At 29.0% G+C, this 23,715-nt stretch overlaps 2 protein-coding genes and 1 long non-coding RNA gene across 14 annotated transcripts; 2 read left to right on the forward strand and 1 right to left on the reverse strand.

The window, feature by feature from the left end:
• The first annotated feature begins 8,257 nt into the window (after positions 1–8,257).
• Positions 8,258–10,522, forward strand: LOC137821333 (putative isoaspartyl peptidase/L-asparaginase 2). The gene is made up of 4 exons (XM_068625880.2): positions 8,258–8,782; positions 9,265–9,498; positions 9,672–9,758; positions 9,836–10,522. The coding sequence occupies exons 1-4, from the start codon at positions 8,621–8,623 to the stop codon at positions 10,331–10,333; spliced, it is 981 nt and encodes a 326-aa protein (XP_068481981.2). The 5' UTR covers positions 8,258–8,620; the 3' UTR covers positions 10,334–10,522.
• Positions 10,523–12,268: 1,746 nt separating this feature from the next.
• Positions 12,269–15,930, forward strand: LOC137822804 (uncharacterized). Of its 12 annotated transcripts, XR_016515316.1 has the most exons (7): positions 12,269–12,599; positions 12,672–12,816; positions 13,397–13,533; positions 14,106–14,226; positions 14,404–14,593; positions 14,757–14,843; positions 15,664–15,894. It is a non-coding gene; the product is annotated as an uncharacterized LOC137822804 (long non-coding RNA). The 12 variants fall into 12 exon arrangements; XR_016515313.1 differs by having other exon boundaries at positions 14,404–14,843; positions 15,664–15,895; XR_016515314.1 differs by lacking the exon at positions 15,664–15,894 and adding an exon at positions 13,186–13,222 and having other exon boundaries at positions 14,404–15,044.
• Positions 15,931–18,980: 3,050 nt separating this feature from the next.
• LOC137821928 (putative carbohydrate esterase At4g34215) lies at positions 18,981–21,389 on the reverse strand. Its single transcript, XM_068626736.2, has 2 exons — positions 20,755–21,389; positions 18,981–19,465 (listed from the first exon to the last, which is right to left on the reverse strand). Exons 1-2 carry the CDS (start codon positions 21,352–21,354, stop codon positions 19,142–19,144), a joined length of 924 nt encoding a protein of 307 aa, XP_068482837.1. The 5' UTR covers positions 21,355–21,389; the 3' UTR covers positions 18,981–19,141.
• Positions 21,390–23,715: the final 2,326 nt, after the last annotated feature.

Below are 23,715 nucleotides of genomic sequence, written 5' to 3' on the forward strand. Positions count from 1 at the left end.
TTAATAGTTATAGGTTATTTGAGGATACTCTGATTTGATAAGATTGGGTAAGAACAAAACGTAAATAGAAATTTTAATAATATTTTTTATAACCTCCATAGATATTTAATTTTTAATTTTTTTTATTAATTTAGTGTAATTTTATCTTTAATTATTAAAATTGATAAAAAAAAATTAAAATTATTAAAATAGATAAATCGTGTTATTTTAATGTAACTTCAATTTAAATATACTCAAGTGTTACCTTTGACATAACTTCTTTCACATTTTATTATTTTTTTAAACTTTTACATATTTTAATAATTAAAAGATAAAATTTCGTTAGATTGGTAAAAAATCCTTAGCTTGTGTTTGATGTTTTCATTTTCCAAACCTTACCTTCACCAAATTTAGCTTGTGTTTGATGTTTTCATCTCCCAAACCTTACCTTCACCAAATTTCAACCATTTGTTTTCTCTAATAAGCTCCATAACCCACCTTTTCATGGCCATTAATTTTTTAAAATAATATTTTTTTCACCATGCTAGTATCACTGCCATAACTTTTTTCTACTCTTCCCCTCGTGAGACACTTTACTCCAACTTCCCTCAAACCCACCCATAAAACACTAGTCGCAGATATCCACATCTCCATGTATTAATACTTGTTTCCAACGCACAAATCTCGCATTAGTTTCCACCGTTGGATGAATCCCGTTTTCCTATTTTGCAATCACACATCTCCATCACTCTGCGTCGTGCAACCCTCCCCATGCATCGCAGCATTCACAAGCTTCACAACAACACAGTTGCAAGTTGACCTGGCAATATTCATAAGATGAGCAATTTTTTATCAAATTAAATCAAACTATTTTAATAATATGATATTTTATTATTTTGTATTTTCTTTTCATAGATTAGGTCGGTAATTGTAGGTTATTTTTAGGGTTAATTTTGAATTTTCATTTGATCGATTAGTTTTACAATAAGAGTAGGTCTCTAGCTTTCCTAGTTTGTGTTTCATGAGCTATTTGGACAAAGCATGACATAGCATAAAACTTTGGAAAGTGACTATACTGTGTAGGGTATGAGAGGGGAACAGTTTTGCTTAATAGCTGTCTGGTTAAGAGTTAAATCTTGTTTTCCCCACTCAAATTTGAATTTTGCTATTTCTTATCTTAGACAAACCAACTTTACACAAAAATCCTTGTGTACAGCACGATCACATAATTATATTGACTGTGGAAATAAAAGTAAAGTGGGGAAGGTGAAGCAATATGCCAAAAACAATCAGAATATTCAAAAGCAAAAAAAAATAAAAAAGTTTTGAGTAGAGACTATAGGACCCTATTTGTTCTGTTTTGGAACTTAAATGATTTGTTTGGATAAGAGATTTGAAATGAGAGATTGAATTTGAAATAATTCAAAAAATAAAGGTAAAAAAATTTAGGATATTTGGATTAAGTTAAATAGAGTGAAAAGTGTAAGAAAAGTTTATGAAAGTTTGTAAGTGATGTGATAAGTGTGATTGAAATTATATTTTTTTTAGTAGATAAAAATGTAAGTTTACAAATTTATCTTATATCTAAAAATTATTAAAAAATTAATTTTATTTATTTATTTATAAATTATAATTATTTTAATTAAAATATTTATAATTATAAATATTTAAAAAAAATTGTTTTTGCATTCAATAACATTATTATTTTTATCTTTACTTTTTTGTAATTAATATAATTATTATATAAATTTATTTATATATTATTAAAAAATATATTTATTTTTATTATTTATATTTATAATTTATTATATATGATAAAGATTAATTATGTTATTTTATAATAATTATTTTTTACAATTTTGATTATATTTTTATATTTAAATTATAAATTTATTTAAAATAAAAATAATAATAATTTAAATGTAAAAAAAAAAGAGTAAGAAATTAAATTATAATTAGTTAATTAAGTAAATATATATATATTTATTTAATAAATTACAACTTTCTTCACATTCAAAAAAGAAAGTTTTGATTGATTTTTTTTTTTCCGATTCCAGGGTTTTATTGGATAAAATGGTAATTAGGACAACTTAGGAAGAAGAGACGTGGTTTTGGAAAGCAGTGGGTGTGTTATGTGTGGCGGTGAGGAGAAAATACCTAACCATGTTTGCTTTAACTGTAAAATTGTTTGGTTGGTTTGGAGTCTCTGTAGTAAGTGAATTGGGAAAGAATTTGTCTATCACCAGGAAGCCAAAACACACGGGTTTAGTTTATCTTGGATGAACCAAAAGGTGAATAGAGTATGCGGGTGCATGTGGATTGCAGTGGTATGAGAGATCTGAAAGCAGAGAAATATAGTTATATTCGAGAAAGGTAAAGTAAACCACCTTGAGATTTTCACGTTAGTACAGTTAAAAGTCTGGTCATAAGTGACAAGTAAGGAAATGTTAGCAGTTTTCACATATACTCAATGGTGTGTTGATCCTAAATCCTGTCTGAAAACTTGTGGTATTGGAAGGATTGAATAAGTTCTTCTTTTTCGATGATTGTAAATCCTAATGCTTAATTTGTCTTTTTGAGTAGGGTTTTACGTTGTATTAAATATGTCTATCAACTCTTAGAAGATTTTGTATAAGTGTTGAAACACTAATTAACTGCTCACTGTTATTTAATTCATTTTTTTCTGATAAAAAAAATCATTCTCAAATTTTTTTTGTTTTATATTTTTCATGACTGATAAAAAAAATCATTCTCAAGTTTTTTTTGTTTTATATTTTTCATGTTATACATATAAGCATGTTTTCTTATAATCTTTTCGATGTAGTTGATAATAATTTTGTTTTCTTGTATCTTTCTTTCTTTTTCTCTTTTCTCTTCTTCTCTTTGTCTGCCTTTTGGTTTTATGTATTAGTTACTTCCTTCTTTCAGATACGTGGTATAAAAATCGCACTGTTTGGTAAAAACAAATATTAATATGGAAAAGTTTGAATATAAATTTATAAAATGAAAACTTTCGACGCATTAAATGAAGAAAAAAAAGTTATTGATAAATATATTTTTGAACTTTCTTAACTTGATACGAGATTTAATTATGACAAAAAAAAATGTTAATCGCTGTCACCCTTGTGTTAGTGGCCCACCCAAAAAAGTAGCCTACCCCAAGAGTTGGGAAGTGCTAGTCAATTTCCTACGAGCACGTTTGGTTATTAAATAGATTCAATTTTGATAGTACAAAATGGCAAACACATGCTACATTAGTTTTTTTAAAATATTTTTTATTGCTGTATGAAATTTATATTAATTCAATGTCATTTAATTCTCTCGAACAATCATGATAAATATCACCTGTAACAAACACCTTTAGAAGGAAAAAAAATTTATGAGTATTTTCAAATTGAGAAATTAGTATTATTTTCAAATTGATAAATATCACCTGTAAGAAAGACATTAGTATTATTTTTCAATTTAACATTATTTTGCGTTTTTTAAATATTATTTATTATTGAATGAAGTTTAGATGATTTTGTAAATAAAGAGTGAACTAAAGTCATTATTTGATAATTTTATGACATATTATTATTAAGTATTTCTTACAAAATTGGAGATTAAAAAGTAAAGAAGATAAGATATCGTAGTTTGGGTTTGTATTGGTGAGAGGTAGGAGTTGGTTGGGTCCACAGTGTATATCGCATTATCTCATATCTATGACGATCATTAGTCATCTTATGCAGCCAATCACAGTCCTTATCCTTTCCATTAATCAAGTATTATAATAATAAAAATTCTAAATAATTCCAAAATCCAACTTGAGCTTTGTTTACTGAATTTAGGGTTGAGCCAGTTAATAACTAAGCACGTGAATAACGAATCAGCTGTGACCTATCGTGTTAATTAGTCACCGATCCTACCCGACTTTATATCGCCGCCATAACTTTCTACTTTACTGGAACCCATCTCATGATTTTAAAATGCATAAAGATTATTATTTCATACTGCAAATACTAAAAAAAAAAATATTTGACAACTTTTTTATGATAACAATGTAATTTTTTAATTAAAAATTAAATAAATTAAATTAAAATATTAATCTATTGAATTATTAAGTAAGGTTTTTTACTATTCACAATGTCAAAGTCTCAGTGTTCTTTAAAAAAATAACTTTCTCAGTCTGTTTTGAAGTGTTATATTTTTTAAATAATTTCGTTTCAATATAATTTTTATTTTAAAGTATAAAATAATATTAATTACTCCTTTATTATTTATATTTTATCTAAATTTTATTTAGTTTATATATATAAAGTAAAATATTTTATTATTAGATTTATGAAAAATATTACTCTTTTACCTTTGGTTAAACATTTACTGGTGGGGTAGCATGGCTTTTTGTCATTTTCTGAAGACTCTTGGTTCTACAAATTTGTAATCCGCCATATAAATTTAGAATCATCTACATTAAAATAGTATTTTTTTAAAGTAATAAAAAATAGAGTTATGATTTTTACAAAGCACCTATAATCATAATAAATATTAATATTTTCAATAGAAAAATAAAAAAATCCTTAATGAAAATATACATAAAATGTTAAATTTTTTAAAATTATAAAATTTTATAAATAATTAAATATTAATATGTTATTTTTTTAAATTATAAAATTTTATAAATAATTAAATATTAATATGTTATTTTTTTTAAATTATAAAATTTTATAAATAATTAAAATATTAATATTTATTAATTTTTGGTGGAACTTGTCATCAAATAAACATTTTTATAAAAAATAATATAAAAATTTTAAGGTGAAATATATCATAATCATTTAACTAATTTTTTGATTCTAATATCTTAACTTTTGATTAATATTAATTAAAAAATATTTAAAATAAAATAATGATTCAGGTTACACTTCTCGGTGAAACCACAGGATTCTAGATTCCCTCGTTTAAATAAAAATATCGTTACTGCAAGATTCTTCTAAATAAAACAGAAAACTGTATTCATGCAGTAACGACTAAAAAAAATGAAGAGAAGTTCAAATTGAACATTTTGGCCAGAGTTTTACTATAGGATGATTCATTAAACTAAGATATTATAAATCAATGTCTTAAAATAATTTTTAAAATCAAAAGTGAAAACTAATTAACAATATCCTAAATTTTAGTCTGAATAATTTATGTACAATGGTTATAATATTTTCATTTTAAAAATTATTTTTAGACCGAAAACAATGTTTAAAACATGGTCACACATTAGATATGTTGTAATAAAATTTTCGTCAAATTGTTGGAGACCAGATCCTTAAACTCAATATCTTGGTATTTTTTTTCCCAATGATACAAAGTACTTATTTATTATTCAGGATAATCCATTGCGACCAGATAATTTGCTGCAAATAGCTATGTCTGCTTCAACAAAACCATTTTTTAATATTTTTTTTCAGGATTGAATTTTCTCAAATAAACATTTTGAAGCAATTGTTACCATCGTAAAAGCATTTATTTATTTTTACTATACTTTCTAAGATATATATTCGTTTTGGAAAAATACTTCTATTTTGTAATCAATGTTCATGAATACATCTTAAAAAAAGTCATAAATATATTTCTCAAAATATACATTGTATAAAGGAATATATATTTATTATAAGAGAATATCATTTAGAACTTTTTAAAATAGTTATTTTCTAACAAATACATTTAATTCTTTTAATGAATATATTTTAATAATTCTTTTATTAAAATATATTTTATCTCTATTACAGATAAGTGAGGCATTAATAGCTTTTTTATTATTATTAAGAAGATATTAAGAATATTATTAAAAATAATTAAACATTAGTATCTTGTTAATTACTTCATGAAATTCTTCCTTTTCTATTTAATTTTTTATATTATATTATCCATCTAGTTTTCAAAAGTTTTTTCTTATCTTATTTTTATTAGATTACATTAATGAAGTGATAATTAATTAAGTTCTTATCTTATTTTAATTAGATTACATTGATGCAGTCATAATTAAGTGAAGATAAAATATAACTGACTAACATTTCTCTTAATGTAAGCCTAATTTTATAAATCTTTCTAATTTGTACTTTTTAGTTTTTATTGTAATTGTTTTAAGATTTCAAATTATTTATAAGAGAAAAATTGTCACACCCTTCTTATTTATGTTTTGGTGGTTCGGGACTTTTCCTAGTTTATCAAAGTCTTTGAAACACATCTTTACTTTCTTCGTATTCAAATATTTTTGCTCTAACTTGAAGAACAAACAAAGAGGAGTTAACTTTATTTGTGAAATTAATTGATTTTGTTAGCATTGGTTATTATACAGAGGATGTGTTTTGATACCTTTGGAGTTGTAACTTTCTTTAGAATTTGCTTGTATGATCAGTGGATTTTGTATCTTGAATAAAACATTGAGTTTAGAGTTGCTTTGGGTTGTTGTTGAATGTTGAATAGTCATATATGGTTTGATTTGATATACATGCCTATTATAGTATAAAATAAGTTTAAATTAACGTTTAAAACTTTATAGAAGGGTTATAATTACTTACTTTTTGGAATTATATATTTTTTAGTTGATTTAAAAAAAAATTATAATTTTGTTCAACAATATTTTGCTTATCGGATGATATTCCATTACGTAAATCTGGCGATTTTGTGTAACAAATTTTAATATAAGAAAAATTATGAGTTTTAATTAACTGGATGTGTTCAACAAAATACAATTTACTTATCAAAATGACTTATACAATAATGAGTTTAACAAATAATTTTTTCATGCTTTTAATACTTATCTTTCTTAATATTCTTTATTTGAAATTGAGTTAAATGGGGAGATAATACTAAGTTAATGATGATTTTGTGTCTATATTATGTTAGTAGGTGTGGTGGGATTACAAGTTCTAATAATTTACTAAGTCAAATAAATAAAAAAGTATCATGTGATAGAAGATTAAGAGATTTTTGACATCAAAATTGTATTGAAGATTCACTAATAGTCAATTAGATGTGTTAAAAAATCATTATGTCATAGAATATTACTAGATAATTTTTTATACCCAAAGTCGTTAGATTGCAAGGTAAACTATAACAAATTTCCAAGTCTCAACTTAGTATTATAGTTCCATTGTGATTCTTTATACATTAATGTTTTTTAATATATATTTAATTAAATAGTTAAGTCACCTTAATTATTTTTATGTTAATGTAATTTCACTATAAGTGTGGTGGACACATGAAGAGATAGTTCTTTAGAATTAAATAAAAAAAACATGTCATAAATAATATATCTAATATGCTTTATTAATACACATTTATAATATTAATTTTGATATATACATATATAGTATATATTAATTTTGATATATATAGTATATATTATTTTTAAAATTGATTAATTTTAGATTCTAACACAATATGTGTACGTTATATTTTTAAAATTGGTAATAGTAAATGTATATTTTCAGCACTTGAAACAATAGGTGTTTATCTTTTTATAACATTAATAAAATTAAATTAAATTTTAATGTATATTTATATTTAACTATTTTTAATTTTTTATTTATTTTATCTTTATATTAATATTTAATTTTATTACTGTATTATGAGCATTGCATCATTTTCTATTTTTTCTAAAACATATTAAAATACCTATCATAAACAGTTTTGAATATAGAATATTTTTTTTAATTTAATTTTTTGAAATATATCTTCAATTTCTTCAATTTTCACAAACAATTTTTGCTTTTCAATTTGAATTTTTTAAATTTTATCACATGATTTTCATGCTCTCTCCGCATCACTCATACATATACATATGGATACACATAAATTTATATTTCATTTAAATAAATATAAATATACATATGAATAGCGTTTGTGTTCCCACTAGTTATTATAATAATTATCAAAATAAAAAAAAATATATAGTCATTATAGATAGTTTGTTACAAATTATAAAAACGAAAATATTGATTAATGAATATATGAGTGGAAAACTGTAATGTATATTTGATTGCATAACTTTCAGTAATAAAATCAATTAATTTATCATATATCTTAATTTATCATACAAGATAGTTTATTCAGTTTGGAATATAAGAAAAAATGACTTTAGTGTTAGTCTCAAAATATAAATAAATCTAAATTAATTTTACTTGATTTAACGAAACTAGCTATCTCTAAAATGTCATTTATTCAATATAAATTTATTTAAAATAATAAAGGATAATTGAAGTGGGTTGTATTAAATAAATAATGTTTAATTTAAAGCATGAATAGAGTAAGTTGAATTACGACCCCTCCCTTATCAGAATTGTGAGAGAGGAAAACAGGGACAGAAGAGAGCAGCGTTGGACACAGAAATTTGACTTATTCTGGGAAAGGGGCAAGTTCGGAATAAGCACCAACCCTTCTTTCCTTCCTGCGTAGTTGATAAGGAATCTGAGTTGTCCCAGTCAGGGACAAGTTTCATGCACCCGAAACGACCGCGTACCGGTTCCCCTCCATCAACCCTACCACATCAACACTTTCAAGTCCGAATTTGCCTATAAAAACACCAACCAGCTTCTTCAAAGTCCACACACAACACAAAACAATAAACAGGTGCAAAGCAGAGCAGATAGAAATAAAGAGAATAATAATGGGCGGTTGGGCTATAGCGGTTCATGGTGGCGCTGGTGTGGATCCTAATCTCCCACCACAGCGTCAGGAGCAAGCCAAACAACTCCTTACTCGTTGCCTCAATCTTGGCATCTCTTCCCTTCGTTCCAATGCTTCCGCCCTCGACGTCGTCGAACTTGTCGTGCGTAATTCTTCTCTCTCTCCCTCCCTCTTGCATGTCCTTTTCTTTCCCCTTATCACTTTCAAAACGAATCTACACCCATTCGTGCTATGGCGTTCTCTCGCGATTCTCAGACCAATTTTGCATTTAAATCTGTACAAAACGCCGAAAGATTTTAATTTTACAGAAATGGTTTTCCGGCGAGTTCCTGCATGGCTAGTTCTCCATGCATGCACTCTTTAACTGGAGGCGAGAAATACAGAACCCATGGAATGAAAAGCAATAACAATCAATTCGAGAAATGTCGTAGCGATCGCGGCCACTATCATAGTGTGCAGTGTCTAGAATCTTAATTTTCAATCAAAGTTGCTCCTCGGAACACTGTATATCAAAACCTTGATAATGATAAATATATTTATTGCCTAAAATTGGAGATTATTTATTTATTCTGTGAATTGGTGTTTATTTAGTGGCGGTGGCGTGATTTGGTATTGTGGGTGCAGGTACGGGAACTGGAAACGGATCCCCTGTTTAACTCGGGTCGAGGATCCGCCCTGACTGAAAAGGGAACAGTGGAAATGGAGGCAAGCATCATGGACGGTTCCAATAGACGATGCGGCGCCGTTTCGGGCCTCACCACCGTCAAAAACCCCGTCTCACTCGCTCGCCTTGTCATGGAGAAGTCTCCACATTCCTACCTCGCCTTTAACGGCGCTGAAGAATTCGCCAGACAACAGGTTCTACTATTCATGTGGTTCCTTTTTTCTTCCGCATACTGGATAAGAAACTGTCACAGCCTCACTGGCGCCACGTCGTCATCACACTGTCGTTTATCACACATGTTCATGTTATTTCGGCACAAATTTATATATTGTAATATAATAATAAAAAACTGTTGGCTGGTTATCAGGGTGCGGATGTGGTGGAGAACGAATATTTCGTCACTCCTGAAAATGTCGGGATGCTGAAACTAGCAAAGGAGGCAAACACAATCCTGGTACGAACACATTTTTTGTTGAGTTAATAAAAAAAAGAATAAATTAAGGAATCTTTTTTGTTTGGTTTACGATGCAGTTTGATTATCGGATTCCAACGGTTGGATACGACAGTTGCGGTGCGGGTGCTGAGAGTCCGCTGCAGATGAATGGACTGCCAATAAGCGTGTACGCGCCGGAGACGGTGGGGTGCGTGGTGGTGGACAAGGAGGGGAGGTGTGCGGCTGCGACGTCGACAGGGGGTTTGATGAACAAGATGAGTGGAAGGATCGGTGACTCACCTCTGATAGGAGCAGGGACTTACGCGTGTGGAGTGTGTGGGGTTTCGTGCACGGGCGAAGGGGAGGCTATCATACGTGGCACGCTGGCGCGTGAGGTGGCAGCAGTGATGGAATACAAGGGACTGCAACTGCAGGAGGCTGTGGACTTTGTGATCAACCACCGCCTGGATGAAGGGAAGGCAGGGCTGATAGCTGTCTCAAATACTGGTGAGGTTGCTTATGGCTTCAACTGTAACGCCATGTTCAGGGGCTGCGCCACCGAGGATGGATTCATGGAGGTTGGAATCTGGGACTAGAAGAAAATACTAAATAAATCTTTAGGGATTCTGCAGTTGGGATTCTCAGTGCACTCTTTCTTTTTTTCATTTTGTTTTTCTTCCTTTTTAAATGAATCTTCTGGTTCTATTACTGTTAGAAATTATAATTAGCTCTTTCGTATTTCTTTTGGGTGTGACAGAGATGCCAAATAATAGATGTTTCCAAAACTACGTGGTTCATTTTTTGTTCACATATCCAACAAACAACCTGCTAATTTGGTGTTGTTCCTGTCAGTGATTACAAACCAGCCAAATAAAAATTAGTTTAACAACATATCAACGAAGATCAAAATTAACATTTCATTCAAAATTAAGAATATTTGTCAATTTAAAACCTCTAAGGATTAGGTTTTTTAGGTGTATTTTATCTGCAGGTGTAAATTATAATGATTATGAATTAAATTACATGTTTATCTTAAGGTAAGAAATGACTTAAATAACAGTGTAGGCAGTCATTCATTTTTATTGGCAAATAATAATAATAAAATAATATAAAATATTTGAGAGTATTCCAACTCTATTACAAAAAGAAGTTTCAACAAAATCAACCTCTAACCAAATATACAAAATTAAAAAAAACGTGTATAAAATTAATATCATTGTCAAAAAAGTTTCTCTTAAACTCACAATTTTTAAAGAGAGTTCACATTGTTGTACTGCTTCCAAAAGTCGTTGGATATCCCATATTTTCATCCCAAATAGTTGTGTTTGTATTAGAATACAGTACTTCTGTAATACAAAATCAATCAAATCGGCAGTATTTATAAAAATACACGTGCCTATAAAAATACAATTATGAATTAATGCGTAACAAGGTCATAAAAAATTATTGTTTTTTTATAATAAAAAAGTATATTATTGTCTTGGTCTCATTGTTAAAGTAATCAATATTTTCTATTACTGTTGTAGAGTGAGAAAATAAGTATGAATGGAAGGAAACCAAATATATTAAAAGTTCAAAGATATATTTTAAAAAATCATGAATACGCCATTGATCTTTCTATACATAATAAATTAGTCATTTTGTTTATTCACAATTTCAAAGAACATGAAATAAATTTTGGATGCATTAATTGTAAATTATCTTTTATATTCTTAATTTGTTAATGGAATGGCCACTCATATTTTATGTGCAAGTGAATGTATTTATCAGTCTAGTGGTGGGAAAGAAATGCGTTGTTATCAAATATTATTACTTAAAATCATTTAGTTTTATGTATAGTTTTAAATAAACTGTAATTTTTAAAAGAGCTAATTAGGTAATATTAACCAACTCTCGGGTCACTAATTCAATAATTAAAAGAAAATATTAATGATACATAATAATGCATTCTCCATAACTTTTAATGTCGTCCCTAAATTTATTTAAACAAATATTTTTTTAATTCTTTGACCAGTACTTTTATCAGAAGACTCTCTCAATAAAATTTACTGCCTTAATTATTTTTATTTGGTTCCATAAATTACTTATTTGGTTATAAATACAATAAGTTTAAATTATGAATTCATGTTAATGTGAAAATTAATAATTAGTTTTATGATAAATATCTTGTATCAAAGGAGTTACAGGCAGGCAGCAATTATATCATTATTTTCACATCATTCTATTTTTAAGTATTATTTTTATTCTTGATATCAAGTTTTAAAGAACTTTGGTTCAAGAATATATTTATTTTAAATAACCTAATACAACTAAATTATGTTAATTAAATATTTTAATTAGTCAGAGTTTTTTTTTCCACTTATATTTAAGACATGAGAAAATATATATTGATCTTATTATATACAGGACACGTAATAGCACTACAAAAAATCTTATTTTTAAGAGAGGTTTTCTAAACCCCTGAAAAGTATTGGCAGTTTTAAAAAATTGCAACAAATTTTATTAATTTCCTACTCTATTTTAATTTTTCGCATTTTTTAAACATTGAGTTTGGGAGTCACCAAGCTTTTAACAGATTCAGAGGCAGAGCGTTTCACGGATTCAGTACCATCTCTAGGAAACTCTCTCAAGTTCGTCTCTTGATTCTTTTCTCAAATCAAAGATTTTGAAAAAAGCAAACGAGTACAATGCACTACCTCCTTCGCAACGCTATTCTCCGATGACGAAAGGTTATACACTTCCTTCGTTAAATCCCAATCCATCGCCTTTGAATATTCACTTTTATTTCACCTTCGGATTCTCAGGCCACGGAAAGAAAACAATAAATCTTGAGTCTCAGAGATTATCTGAAGGACGCTGAAGGTTCGTTCTCATTTCTCTCACATATAAACTCACATTCACGCGAAATGATGGATTGATTCTGAGTTTCTGTAGATGTTTCGCACTGCAATCTATTCCCAAAGATTATTGCTTGCAAATGCTATTTCTTCGACAAAATCGAAGAAGTAAACCTAAGCACAAGAAACTGGTTGTGATAGTAGATTCAGCGATGTCCTTCGAGGCCAATTTCTGAAACAAGGTATAATCATAGTCGTCTTATTATCTGCTTTGTTTAGGTACGTATTAACAACATTTATAGTTATAAATAAGTGAGTGTTAGACTCACGCAGATGATTTGTGTGTTTCATAATTTTGTAATTGGAACGGTTTTTTCTCAAATAGTTGACATGTCTAATATTTGGGAATTTTGATGTTAAGTATAAGGAATTGTACTAAATTTGTTCTCTAATTTGAAACTAAAACGGCAGGTTAAATCAAGGAGGATGAAGTAGAACAATTTGTTTAGTAGTTTTTTTTGGAAATGATATATTCAACATTTGAATAATGCATGAAATTGGATTATATAGTTTTTTGGATTTTGGTTATCTTTAAACGATTAGCATTGTAGGTTGATGATTCCAAGTTTGCAAATCTAGCACATCAAGGTGTAGATTTTATATTAGGTATTCTTTTCATTTCACTAATGGAAAAGCTTTTCCTACCTTTCTTTATCTAATTAAGTAATTGAAAATACTATGTCTTCTTTTGTGACTATTTATGACTATAGGTGTTAGTTATAGTTGTGGAACTAGACATTGAAACTTTTGGTTTTTGAATAGGGGAACTCAAGCAATTGAAAGCCTTACCAACCAATGGATTGAACTTGAAGGGTTATTCAGAATCCCCCATTTCCCCAGCTAGGTTCTTTGAAGTCGTTGCTAATGATTTGCTAACTCTCAATAAATATCTTCAGTTGGTAAGTAATGCTTTTGGGATGGATGCTTTCTGGTGTTTTATCTAGTATGAAAGATTTATGATTGTTACTGTCTGTCTCATGAAGTCTTGTGTTGTTGTTCTATAGACTGTGAGTGAGAGTGGCTTTAGCAGACCAAAAAAGTGTAGAATTTTTAAAAGAAGGAAACAAGGGGCATAAGCTTGAATGAAGTTCTTTAACTGTTCTGGGATTTTGTTCTTGTTACCTTTATTGAATTCATTAGTTTGGCTTTGTTTGGTATTTACATGTTTCTTTGTATCTAGATACCAATTTACAAATTGCAATGTTTTGGGATTAATGGTATTCAATTTTATTGATTTATTTATTGAGATAATTTTTTAAGACCATTCTAAATTGATTGTATTGTAGCATAAGTTACTACTCATTAGATTTTGTGTTGTGTAAGAATGTTTATCCAGTCAATTTGTGCGAAGTCTTTATCATTCTCATTCCCTGTTGAACCTTCTTTCATCTAGCTTCTTTTGCTTGCAAATGGTGATCGTTTGATAGCTAACTTTTAATGTCTCTGATAAAGATGCTTTGATGGATTGTAGGAGCAGAAAATCCAGTTTTATTGTCTGCAGCTGAACAGATTTTTAGTGCTGGTGGGAAGAGGATGAGACCAACTCTGGTGTTCTTGGTGGCAAGGGCAACTACAGAGTTTCTTGACTTGAAGTAAGCACATAATTCTCTCTCTCTCAAAATCTATTTTTCAGTTTCTCTCCCCTCCCTCTCTCTCACACACAACATGTGCACATGTACACACATGCATATTCACACGTTCTTTGCTATAGCTAAAATTCTATATGAAAATAAAAGTTGAAAACTTCATGTTGAAATGGTTGACTCCAGGGAACTTACTGTTAAGCATCAACGTTTAGCGAGATACTTGAAATGATTCATACAAAAGGTCTTCAATTGGTTGAGCTCTTCTAATTAAGTGTGAAACTTGAAAGGGTGAGCCTTGGAACCTTGGAAAGGGTGCTTCCTCCCACCAAATATAGCAGTTTTTTTTTTCAGCAAAGAACCAAATATAGCAGTTGTAAGTAAAAACCATTGGATTTGGTATTACTACAACATTGAGATATGTAGGTAGTTTTTCCTGACGAATAACAATGCCTTCAACTGTGTTGTGACACGCTCCATCACCTTGTAGTTATAAACCTAGTATTTATCTTCCACCTTATTGGATCATTATTGCACAGGTTAGGATTAGAAGATTGCGTGAATGATGCAGTGCAAATTGTTTACCCCGTGAATGGTTTCTGATTCTTGCAGGAAGTAGCTGCAAGGTAATTTAGAAGTTGGAACCATATGTGAAACATCAACTCTATTCATCTCACCTTTACATTAATTCTCTTTTACATATATATATTATTTTATTTTTAATTTTTGCTTTTTGTTAGAGGGTTGTTTATTTATTTGAGCAATACTAATGGATTTTTTTTAGGTAAACTTATTATTGCTTTTAATATTGGTCTCGACCGTTCTAATCGTCGACTCACTAAAATTGGGACACATTCCTTTGGATTTCTTATATTGAAAGAGAATCTGTTCAATTAAACCACTAAAATAACGAATTTATTTTTTCTTTCAAGTTAAGTAATTGCACACTAATATTCGTTTATCTAAATAAATGGTTTTTAAATTAAAAAAAAACCTTCACAAGCATTGGAAATTGAATGAGGAAAAGAAAAACTGAAAGTTTGAACACTTCAACTAAGTATTTTTAATTTTTATTTTTATTTGAGATAGGATTTTCTTAATATTTTATTAAATAAAATATTGATAATGATAGAAAATAAACTTATGTCTTATTTATTTTAATTATTATATTATTTACAATATATTATTATACGATTAAATTGAGATATTGACAAATTATAAATTGTGTGCTTTTTGTTTAATTGTCTATAGAATGAGACTGGACCCATTTTTGTTAATTGCATGTAATATTTGATTTTTCCCGGAGTAAGAGTATGATATATAAAATAATAAAGAATGTTTTAACTGTTGTTTGATCTTGTTACTCATTGATATGGATATAGCACCTATTGTCCAAAGATAGCATTTATTAATTCAAATAAGTCAATGCTTCTTTTTTTTTGGCAGGTGGACAATGATTGAGTTTCAAAGGACGAGGGTTTTGCATGTTTTTAAATTCTAGCGTATGTGTTTTTCTCTAGTTATCTTGATCTTAAGAGGATGGATGCCATTTTTTTTTTCTCTGTTTATTAGTGTCAATATTTCATTTTAGTGTTGTATTTTAAGTTAGTGTTATTGTCTTACGAGGGAACCAAATTTGGATGTTGTGTCCTCTAGTCTTAACGCATGCTTATCCTAATTAGTATTAATTATTATCTTTTTTCTTATACATTAGTTTATTTAGTAAATTTTATCTGTATTTAAAAGAATGTGTATGACATTAATATTTTGTAAGTTTTAATGTATTGTTGTTATGTTTCTAGTGGCAAATTAATAAATGTTTTTATTTTATTTTTTAAATTAATAAAATTAATAAATTTACCTTTCAGAGGAGTTCATATCTTATAATAGAAGATTTTGAAGTTGAGTGCAATTTCAAGACGGTTTGGAGTTTTAATAATAAGTTTTTATAATAATAATAAAGTTAGGTTGGACTTGAACCCAAAATATTGTCTTTTTCATTGTAATCCAAAACAATGATTAAGTATTTTTTTTTTAAAAGTAAATAGTTTATTATATGTTTTATAATTTCTATATATTTAAATTAAAATGATAATATATGTGTCATTAGGAAACTTGTTTAGGTTCTAAGAACAAAATATATAAAATTTTGAGTTAATTAAATTTTCTAAATCTTAAAATATTTGTCTTTTATATTTTTCAGTTGTTTTTGAATTTATATATATTAAAAAAAACCTATTAAAAAACAAAACCCATTTAAAAAAATAAAAAATAAATTTAACGGGGGTTTGCAAAACCCCTGGTAATAACGGGAATTTGCAAAACCTCTGGTAATAACGGGGGGTTTACAAAACCCTTGGTAACGGGGGTTCACAGAACTGCCGGAAAATAATTGATCTGTCAGGGATTACTCAAAACTACCGGTAATCCATTAACGACGCTGCATCTTTTAGGGAAAAAAAACTGAGGGTAACGCATTTAGTAGGGGTTAAAACCGTCGGAAACACCAAATATAACTCCCGTTAAAAACAATTTTTTTTGTAGTGTAGTATTATATCTATTGATATATTACATTTTTTCTATCTCCTCTAAGTAGAACTAAAGAGATATAGTAACAACATTTAGAATTGTTGGAGATCCCACATCGACTAGAGATAAGAATATTTAATTGTATATAACTTAGTGCGAACCTCACTTCATGAGTCGGTTTTATGAGGTTGAGTTAGGTTTAAAGTTCACTTTGTAATATAGTATTAGAGCCATTTTGAGTCTATCCTGACTAGTGTTTGTTGGTCTTATCAGACCGCTACGGACCACCCATAATATGTTGTCTCACACACGAGTTGTCACTCTTGGCATGAGGGGATGTGTTGGAGATCCCGTGCAAATCTCACCCCATGAAGTTATTTTATGGGGTTGAACTAAATTGTTAAGTTTAAAAATCTTCTAATCCTATATCATTTTCAAGAGAAAATCGTGATTCGTTAATTATGAGTTATTGAAATTTTCTTAAAAAAAATAGGCTCGAATGATGAATTTTAACTGAAATAAAGTTATATTGTTTATATATATAACTGAATTTTAACTGATTATATATATTTTTTGAATCACAAAATATACTTTTAAACCAAATATAATTGAATTTCATAGGCTTAACGTGTTTTATCTCAAATATTAAATTAGTATAAATTTGCAGCGGCATTATCTAATGTTTCAAATTAAGTATTTACTAAAACCAAATTTTATAAAATAATATAAAGATAAGAAAATATGATGTTTATCCTGATTTCATAACGTCTAAAGCTAAACTTGGATACTGCTCACAAAATACTTGTTTTTGTTAATATTGATTCATGCTCCAGCTGTCTATATTTGATTTCACATAATTCTTGAAATTTAGTTTGAAATTCAAAATGTATGAATATATAATATGTTGGACCGTTTATGGCGTGTTGCTGTTTGCCCACTTTTCCCTTTTATAGTTATCGCTTCAGAGACAGTGGGGATTTCTTCTTCTTTCGTCACCACTCAACTGCCCCATATACTACAATTTTTATATCAACCTATTTCACTTCAGTTTTTTTCTTATTTTAAGAATAAATCAGTGGATATACTTTCTTAATTACATTTTAAATTTTGAGTTGATATCAAAGGTTTGATGGTATCTTACTGCAATAACTATTAGTTTGTGTTTTTATAAAATTGATGTTGTTGGACATTTTTTAGTATATTTTGAATTGAAATTTTAGCATACAAATAAGTAAAAACCCCTAAACCCTAAAATATGTAACTACACTAATCCAAACTTTCCTATTCTGAATTTATACTTCATGTGTTTTTGGATTTGTAAATAAGCCTCACAACTCTTAACAAACTCTATCAATATAGTAATCATGAGTCTGCATAACCATTTCTTCCGGCAAAGGGTCAAGAAACTTTCTCTTCAATTAGAATGTGTTGATTTTTTGGATTGGGCTTTTAGATTGGACTTTCGGATTGGGCTCTTCACTCCTGCTTCATGTTGAATCTAAGATTGACAAACTTCCTAAACTGGACTGGATCAACTGAACCTTTGGCTTCTTCTCTCGGTCTCCTCTCACGGTTGGGTGTGTGCACCTGCAAGACGCTCCGATGTCAAAGTCATCAGTTTTATATAATTATCAGATAAAAATCACTCTACTTACCTCTTAGATTGATGTCCTATTTATAGTGTTTTCTTATTGGGCTCATAACCTATTTGGACATTTCTTTTTGTACCCAATATATTTTTAAATACACACCTATTAATTTGGACTTTATCACACTGGACCTTGCCATATTTATTTTATATATATATATGATATCTAACTTTTTATATATATATATATATATATATATATATATATATTTTTCGGTGTAACTTTTGGATTAAGGGCCTAGCAGTACACCATCCATAATAACTCAATCGTAACAAAAACAAATATTTCTTTCATTGTTTTTGTATTGTTATAGGTTGGTGTGTAAGATTTTGTGGGCATAGACAGAGGCGTCCATTTTATTTTAACATAATAAAAGACTATGTAGTAGTCTTATTAAGATCTCACATAAAATTAAGACACGGAAATATAAAAATATAAATACTTTATCTCTTCACAAGCACCAATGGATTCAATGTACTCCGTGCTTAAATCTTTGATATTATGGATGTTGCAATACTGAGATTGTATTGATTTAGAGAATAATTGGGTTATACGATAGATGATTTATCATAATAGTAACAGCAATTTTTTAGATTAAAGTAAGAACTCATACTTTAATTTGAATTTAAATGATTCATACACTGCTCAATTGTTTGTTTTTTTTGTTTTTTGCAGACTTTGAAGTCTAATTACATGATTGTGTTATAACTATTATGGGTGAAAATGGTAATGATTAAAGAATGCTGCTATAGGAAAGATTTGTAAATAATTGCGAGAAGTGTTATGAAGAAGGGGAGCATGTAAACAGAAAAGGCAAAATTGTAAAGCCTTATGGCCTCGTTACGAATTGGGCTCAGATTGTAATTTATGTTTGTAGAGGGTACGAACTGAAGGAATGCATTAGCCATCATTTGCCCGAGATGGGCCTGGGCCGGAGTCGAGAGGTGTAGCCCATCGGGCTGAAGAGGCAAACCATGAGCGTCCACAGTCCTCAGGTTGAGGAGGTCAGTGCCCAGTTGGGCTTGCCTCACTATCTCTATGTAAGGGCCCGATCCAGATGCCAAAGCTACCTACAAAATTTGGACCAAACATAAAAAAGAAGAACAAGCACATTAACATGTTGTTTTTGGAATTTGGTCACACAATATTTTTTCTTTTTTAATGTTTAGAGTAACCTTCATACAAAATACATAACATAATGCTTTTAAATAAAATTAAAAATCGATGTAATATGTTGTTTTAAAAATTAGTATGAATTAGTGTTTTAAAGAACATAATTATAGGTGTAAAACTCCTGTAAACAGCAAGGAGTCTATGTCATGTAATTTGGTATAAAAAGAAAGAAAAAAAAAATGCTCAAACGGTGCAAAAAATCATGTTCTAAAGGTGCAAAAAATTAAAATTTACGAAATTGTGCATTTCACGGATGTTCTACGATTGCTTAAGACCTAAAGGGAAAACATATATCTTCCCTCTATCAATCGTTGAACACAGTCCAAGTAAATGATGTTTTTTCAAAGTAAAGTTCGTACTTTAAAAGATGGCAAGAATTAAATTTATGTTTGTCTATATAAATTATGATATTCTTGAAATTTATTTTAGTTATAGGTTTGACATTAAAAAATGGTCCTAAAGATTAAAAAAAAAAAGACCAAAATTTTGGTTAGTAAATGGGATTAGTTGAGTGGTCATCTTGGTTGGAGTAAGTCCACATCATTCATGCAGAATGCCTATATTTTCCCCTTACAACGACCCCAAACTCCACTTTACTTGCTTCACCTATACCCATCTTATGTCTAAAGTCATCTCATGCCTAACAATTTATAGTCCAAATTATTTGAGCTACTAAAATACTTGAAAATATTAGATTTCTAAATCTATATTACAAAGAGTTGTTAAACGATGTAAAATGATAACACAGATACTATAATTAAATATCAATATTTATAGAACTTTTTATAAAGAAGGAAGATAATAAAAAAAAATATTAATTAAAATGATTTTATTATATATGGGATATCCAAGATTTGAAATCTAATACAGCATATAGTTGGTATTGAGAGTTACCTAAAAAAGGAAGATTCCTCTATCCCAGTCTGTAGCTAAAGATATAATAATATTATGTAAGGCCATTTCAGTTTTTTTCTATTTGTTCCGACATACGTAAACGCTGGTGGATGTTGCTTCACTCCGAATTAAATGAGGTGATGAAAAAATATATAGAGCAGCAACTACTTTGTCTTGAAAGCATGTAATCAACTAACAGAAGGCGAAAGTAAAACAAATCTACCAGAATTTAATGAATATGCGACGGAGGAAAATAATGGTTTGATTTGAAGAAATAATCGGAAAAGAAAACCTGGATAATAGGAAGCAACGGAGACTGTAGATCGTCACGAACATCCAAGAAAAACTTGTGGAGTCTTCGTTCGTACAATTGTGCATCCTGTAGATTCACCGTATCGGTTTCCCCCTGGTACCAAAGCAAGGCACGAATGACGCCGCCGTCACGCACCGACGCCTTCCCACGCTTTATCATCTCACTGTAAAGCTCTCTTCCTCGTTCCCACTCGCTTATGACGGTGCCACCAATCGCGCAGGGGACCAACCCGATTACACCCAATTCTGGGTGTTTTTCCAACACCGCGTTCGCGAATGCCATTCCTGGACCCACCCCGTTCGTCTTCTTATAATCGATGTCCGCGTGGAGCGGCTCACGCGCCTCCACCCACGTGAGATGCGCGTCGAGCTTCCAAATGGAGGGGTTGGGCCGGGACTGTGGTGGAACGACGGCGTCCCATGTGGTGACCCCCGTGGCCGTGTGGTTGACTACGCCGCCTCGACCCGCCATGTTGCTTTGACCCGCTAATACGAATATGTTCCTATCGTAGCCTTGTGGCCTCACTGGGCATGCTTGAATGAGGAATAGCAGCAATAGCGATAATGGCAAGGAAGGCATGTTCTCTGATGGAGCACCTCTTTCTCCACCTTTACAACTATATATTTAAAGGAAAATGTTTCACACTTCATCTGTCACTGTCCCTGCTTATTATTTAATAATTTATATTATTTCATTATATAAATAACTTAATTACAACGTGAAACGACTGCGTCAAAATAAGTCTTCCATGCATCGCTTAAAGTTAAACTTGGATAATGCGGTTACACATCTTTCTGACGGACACAGGAATATAATAATTACTATACGAGGTTAGCAATATTTTGGTTCGGACACAAAATATGTTCATAACAAGATCTAAGTTTATGATTTTTCTAAATATCTAGGTTAGGTTAGACATGAAACGATCATTGTTAAAGGTTCATATTTATTTTCTATAAGATAATTCGGATTAAAATATTTTAAATCCTCGTTAATTGTTTTAAATAAATTATTGTTATGTATAATTATCTTGATTTTCATATATCACAATTAAAGTCAGATAAAAGTCAATAGCATATCATTTAAGTAGTTTTTAAACAATTAATTATTATTATAAACATCTATTTATATCTCATAAATATAGACTATTTTAATATAGCCCTAACATTATAGACAAGAAGAACTATAAATAGATAATTATTTTAAATAATTTTTTCATATTTATTACTATTTTTATATTTAAAATATTTGTATGTTTTTTTTTAAAGTAATCTTGTTAAATCGCATATCAATTAAATATACAAAGATATTTTTATTATATAAATAAGGTAAATTTAACCTTATAAGTTAATTTTATAAAATTAAATTAAATTTAAAATTAATTTCTAAAAATAATATCAGGATATTTATAGTCTGTGAAAAATTGTTAATTTGTTGAACTTATACTACATGTTAAATGAATGATGTTATTTCGTTGTTTGCTAGATTTAGAAGTTGTAAAATTGTCTCGTTTCTGTTTTCTCACATTGTGTTTTATTAATAAAAAAAAAGTTTATACAAATTTTAAAAAAAGACATTTTATTTTGACAAAGAAATTGTACCGTTAATTACTTTTATGAAAACAGTATCAGTTATATAATGATTAAGATGCAAAAGATGTACTGTTAAAGAGGTGTTTTTTCTTTCTAATTCACGCGTAAATCATTTGATCCACTTACCCCACGTGTTTTGCGTTGTTTAATTTGAGAAAAAAAAAATAAGTTGAAAAATTAAATCTAAGTTTAATTATAAGGGACACTCTATATTATTTATTATGACAAAAATGTGAAAAGAGAGAAAATTCTATTTCATATATAATTACATTTTTTATTAATGATGTGGGACTATCAATACATAAAAGAATATCTTAATTGCATAGATCATAGCATATGCTTTTATTTGTTTTTTTTCCTCATTATATCATATTATTTTTAAGATTTCATAAGTACTTTTTCTTCTAATACAAGATTTTTATAAGATCTCGTTTATTGATATATAATTTATACTTCAATCTAAAATATTTCTATGAAATAAAAGTTGCCTTTATTTTAAAATGTATCAGAAAAAATTAAACAAGGCTTTGTGCAACTGTGCATCTGCATAAGCAATGAGAAAAGGCTTGAATATTGAAGTGGAACAGAACAAGAGAGAAGAAAGCATTCCTGGGAAGATAAGAAACTGAAAATGTATTATAAAAAACATGTAACACAAAAAGCCCAAAGAGGGACATAAATACATAGGCGGTGCAAAAAGAAAACACAGCAACAGAAACTAAACAGAAAACTAAAACTTAAGGCGGCTTCTTCCTGCACCTCCATACTTTCTTGTGCCATCCCCATAATTTTTTTTTATTCCAAAAATACGCTTTTTTAATATTTCGAATTACATAATCCAGAAGTCTTTTTCTAATCCAGAATTAGCTTCTAAATTATGTAATCAAGAAGTCTTTTCTATACATAAGATTAACTTCCGGATTATGTAATCCAGAAGTTTTTTTTTTAGATATGTGATTAGCTTCCGGATTACATAATCGAAAGTCTTTTCTAAATATAAGATTGACTTTCGGATTATGTAATCCGGATTATATAATTCATAGGCTTATTTCAAATCCAAAAAAGAGTTCTGGATTTTACAAATCTAAAAAACACTTCCAGATCCAAAAACATCTTTCGGATTATGTATGAGGTGACACAAGAAGAAGGTATGGGGGTGTAGAAAGAAAGAATCAAACTTAAACTGAAAAGAGGAATAGGCACATCAGATGCCCAAAAGCTAAAAATAAAGATTTTGTCAAAAAGTAATTTTTTTATTTTTATAGCCCAGAACCTTAAACTTATTATCATGTGCATACTTCCTTGCAAGGATTTTATAAGATGCTAGTCTTAAACTTATGACTTTATA

This window comes from Phaseolus vulgaris, chromosome 9 (genome assembly GCF_051622355.1).
Source record: "Phaseolus vulgaris cultivar YP4 chromosome 9, ASM5162235v1, whole genome shotgun sequence".
Taxonomy (NCBI): domain Eukaryota; kingdom Viridiplantae; phylum Streptophyta; class Magnoliopsida; order Fabales; family Fabaceae; genus Phaseolus; species Phaseolus vulgaris.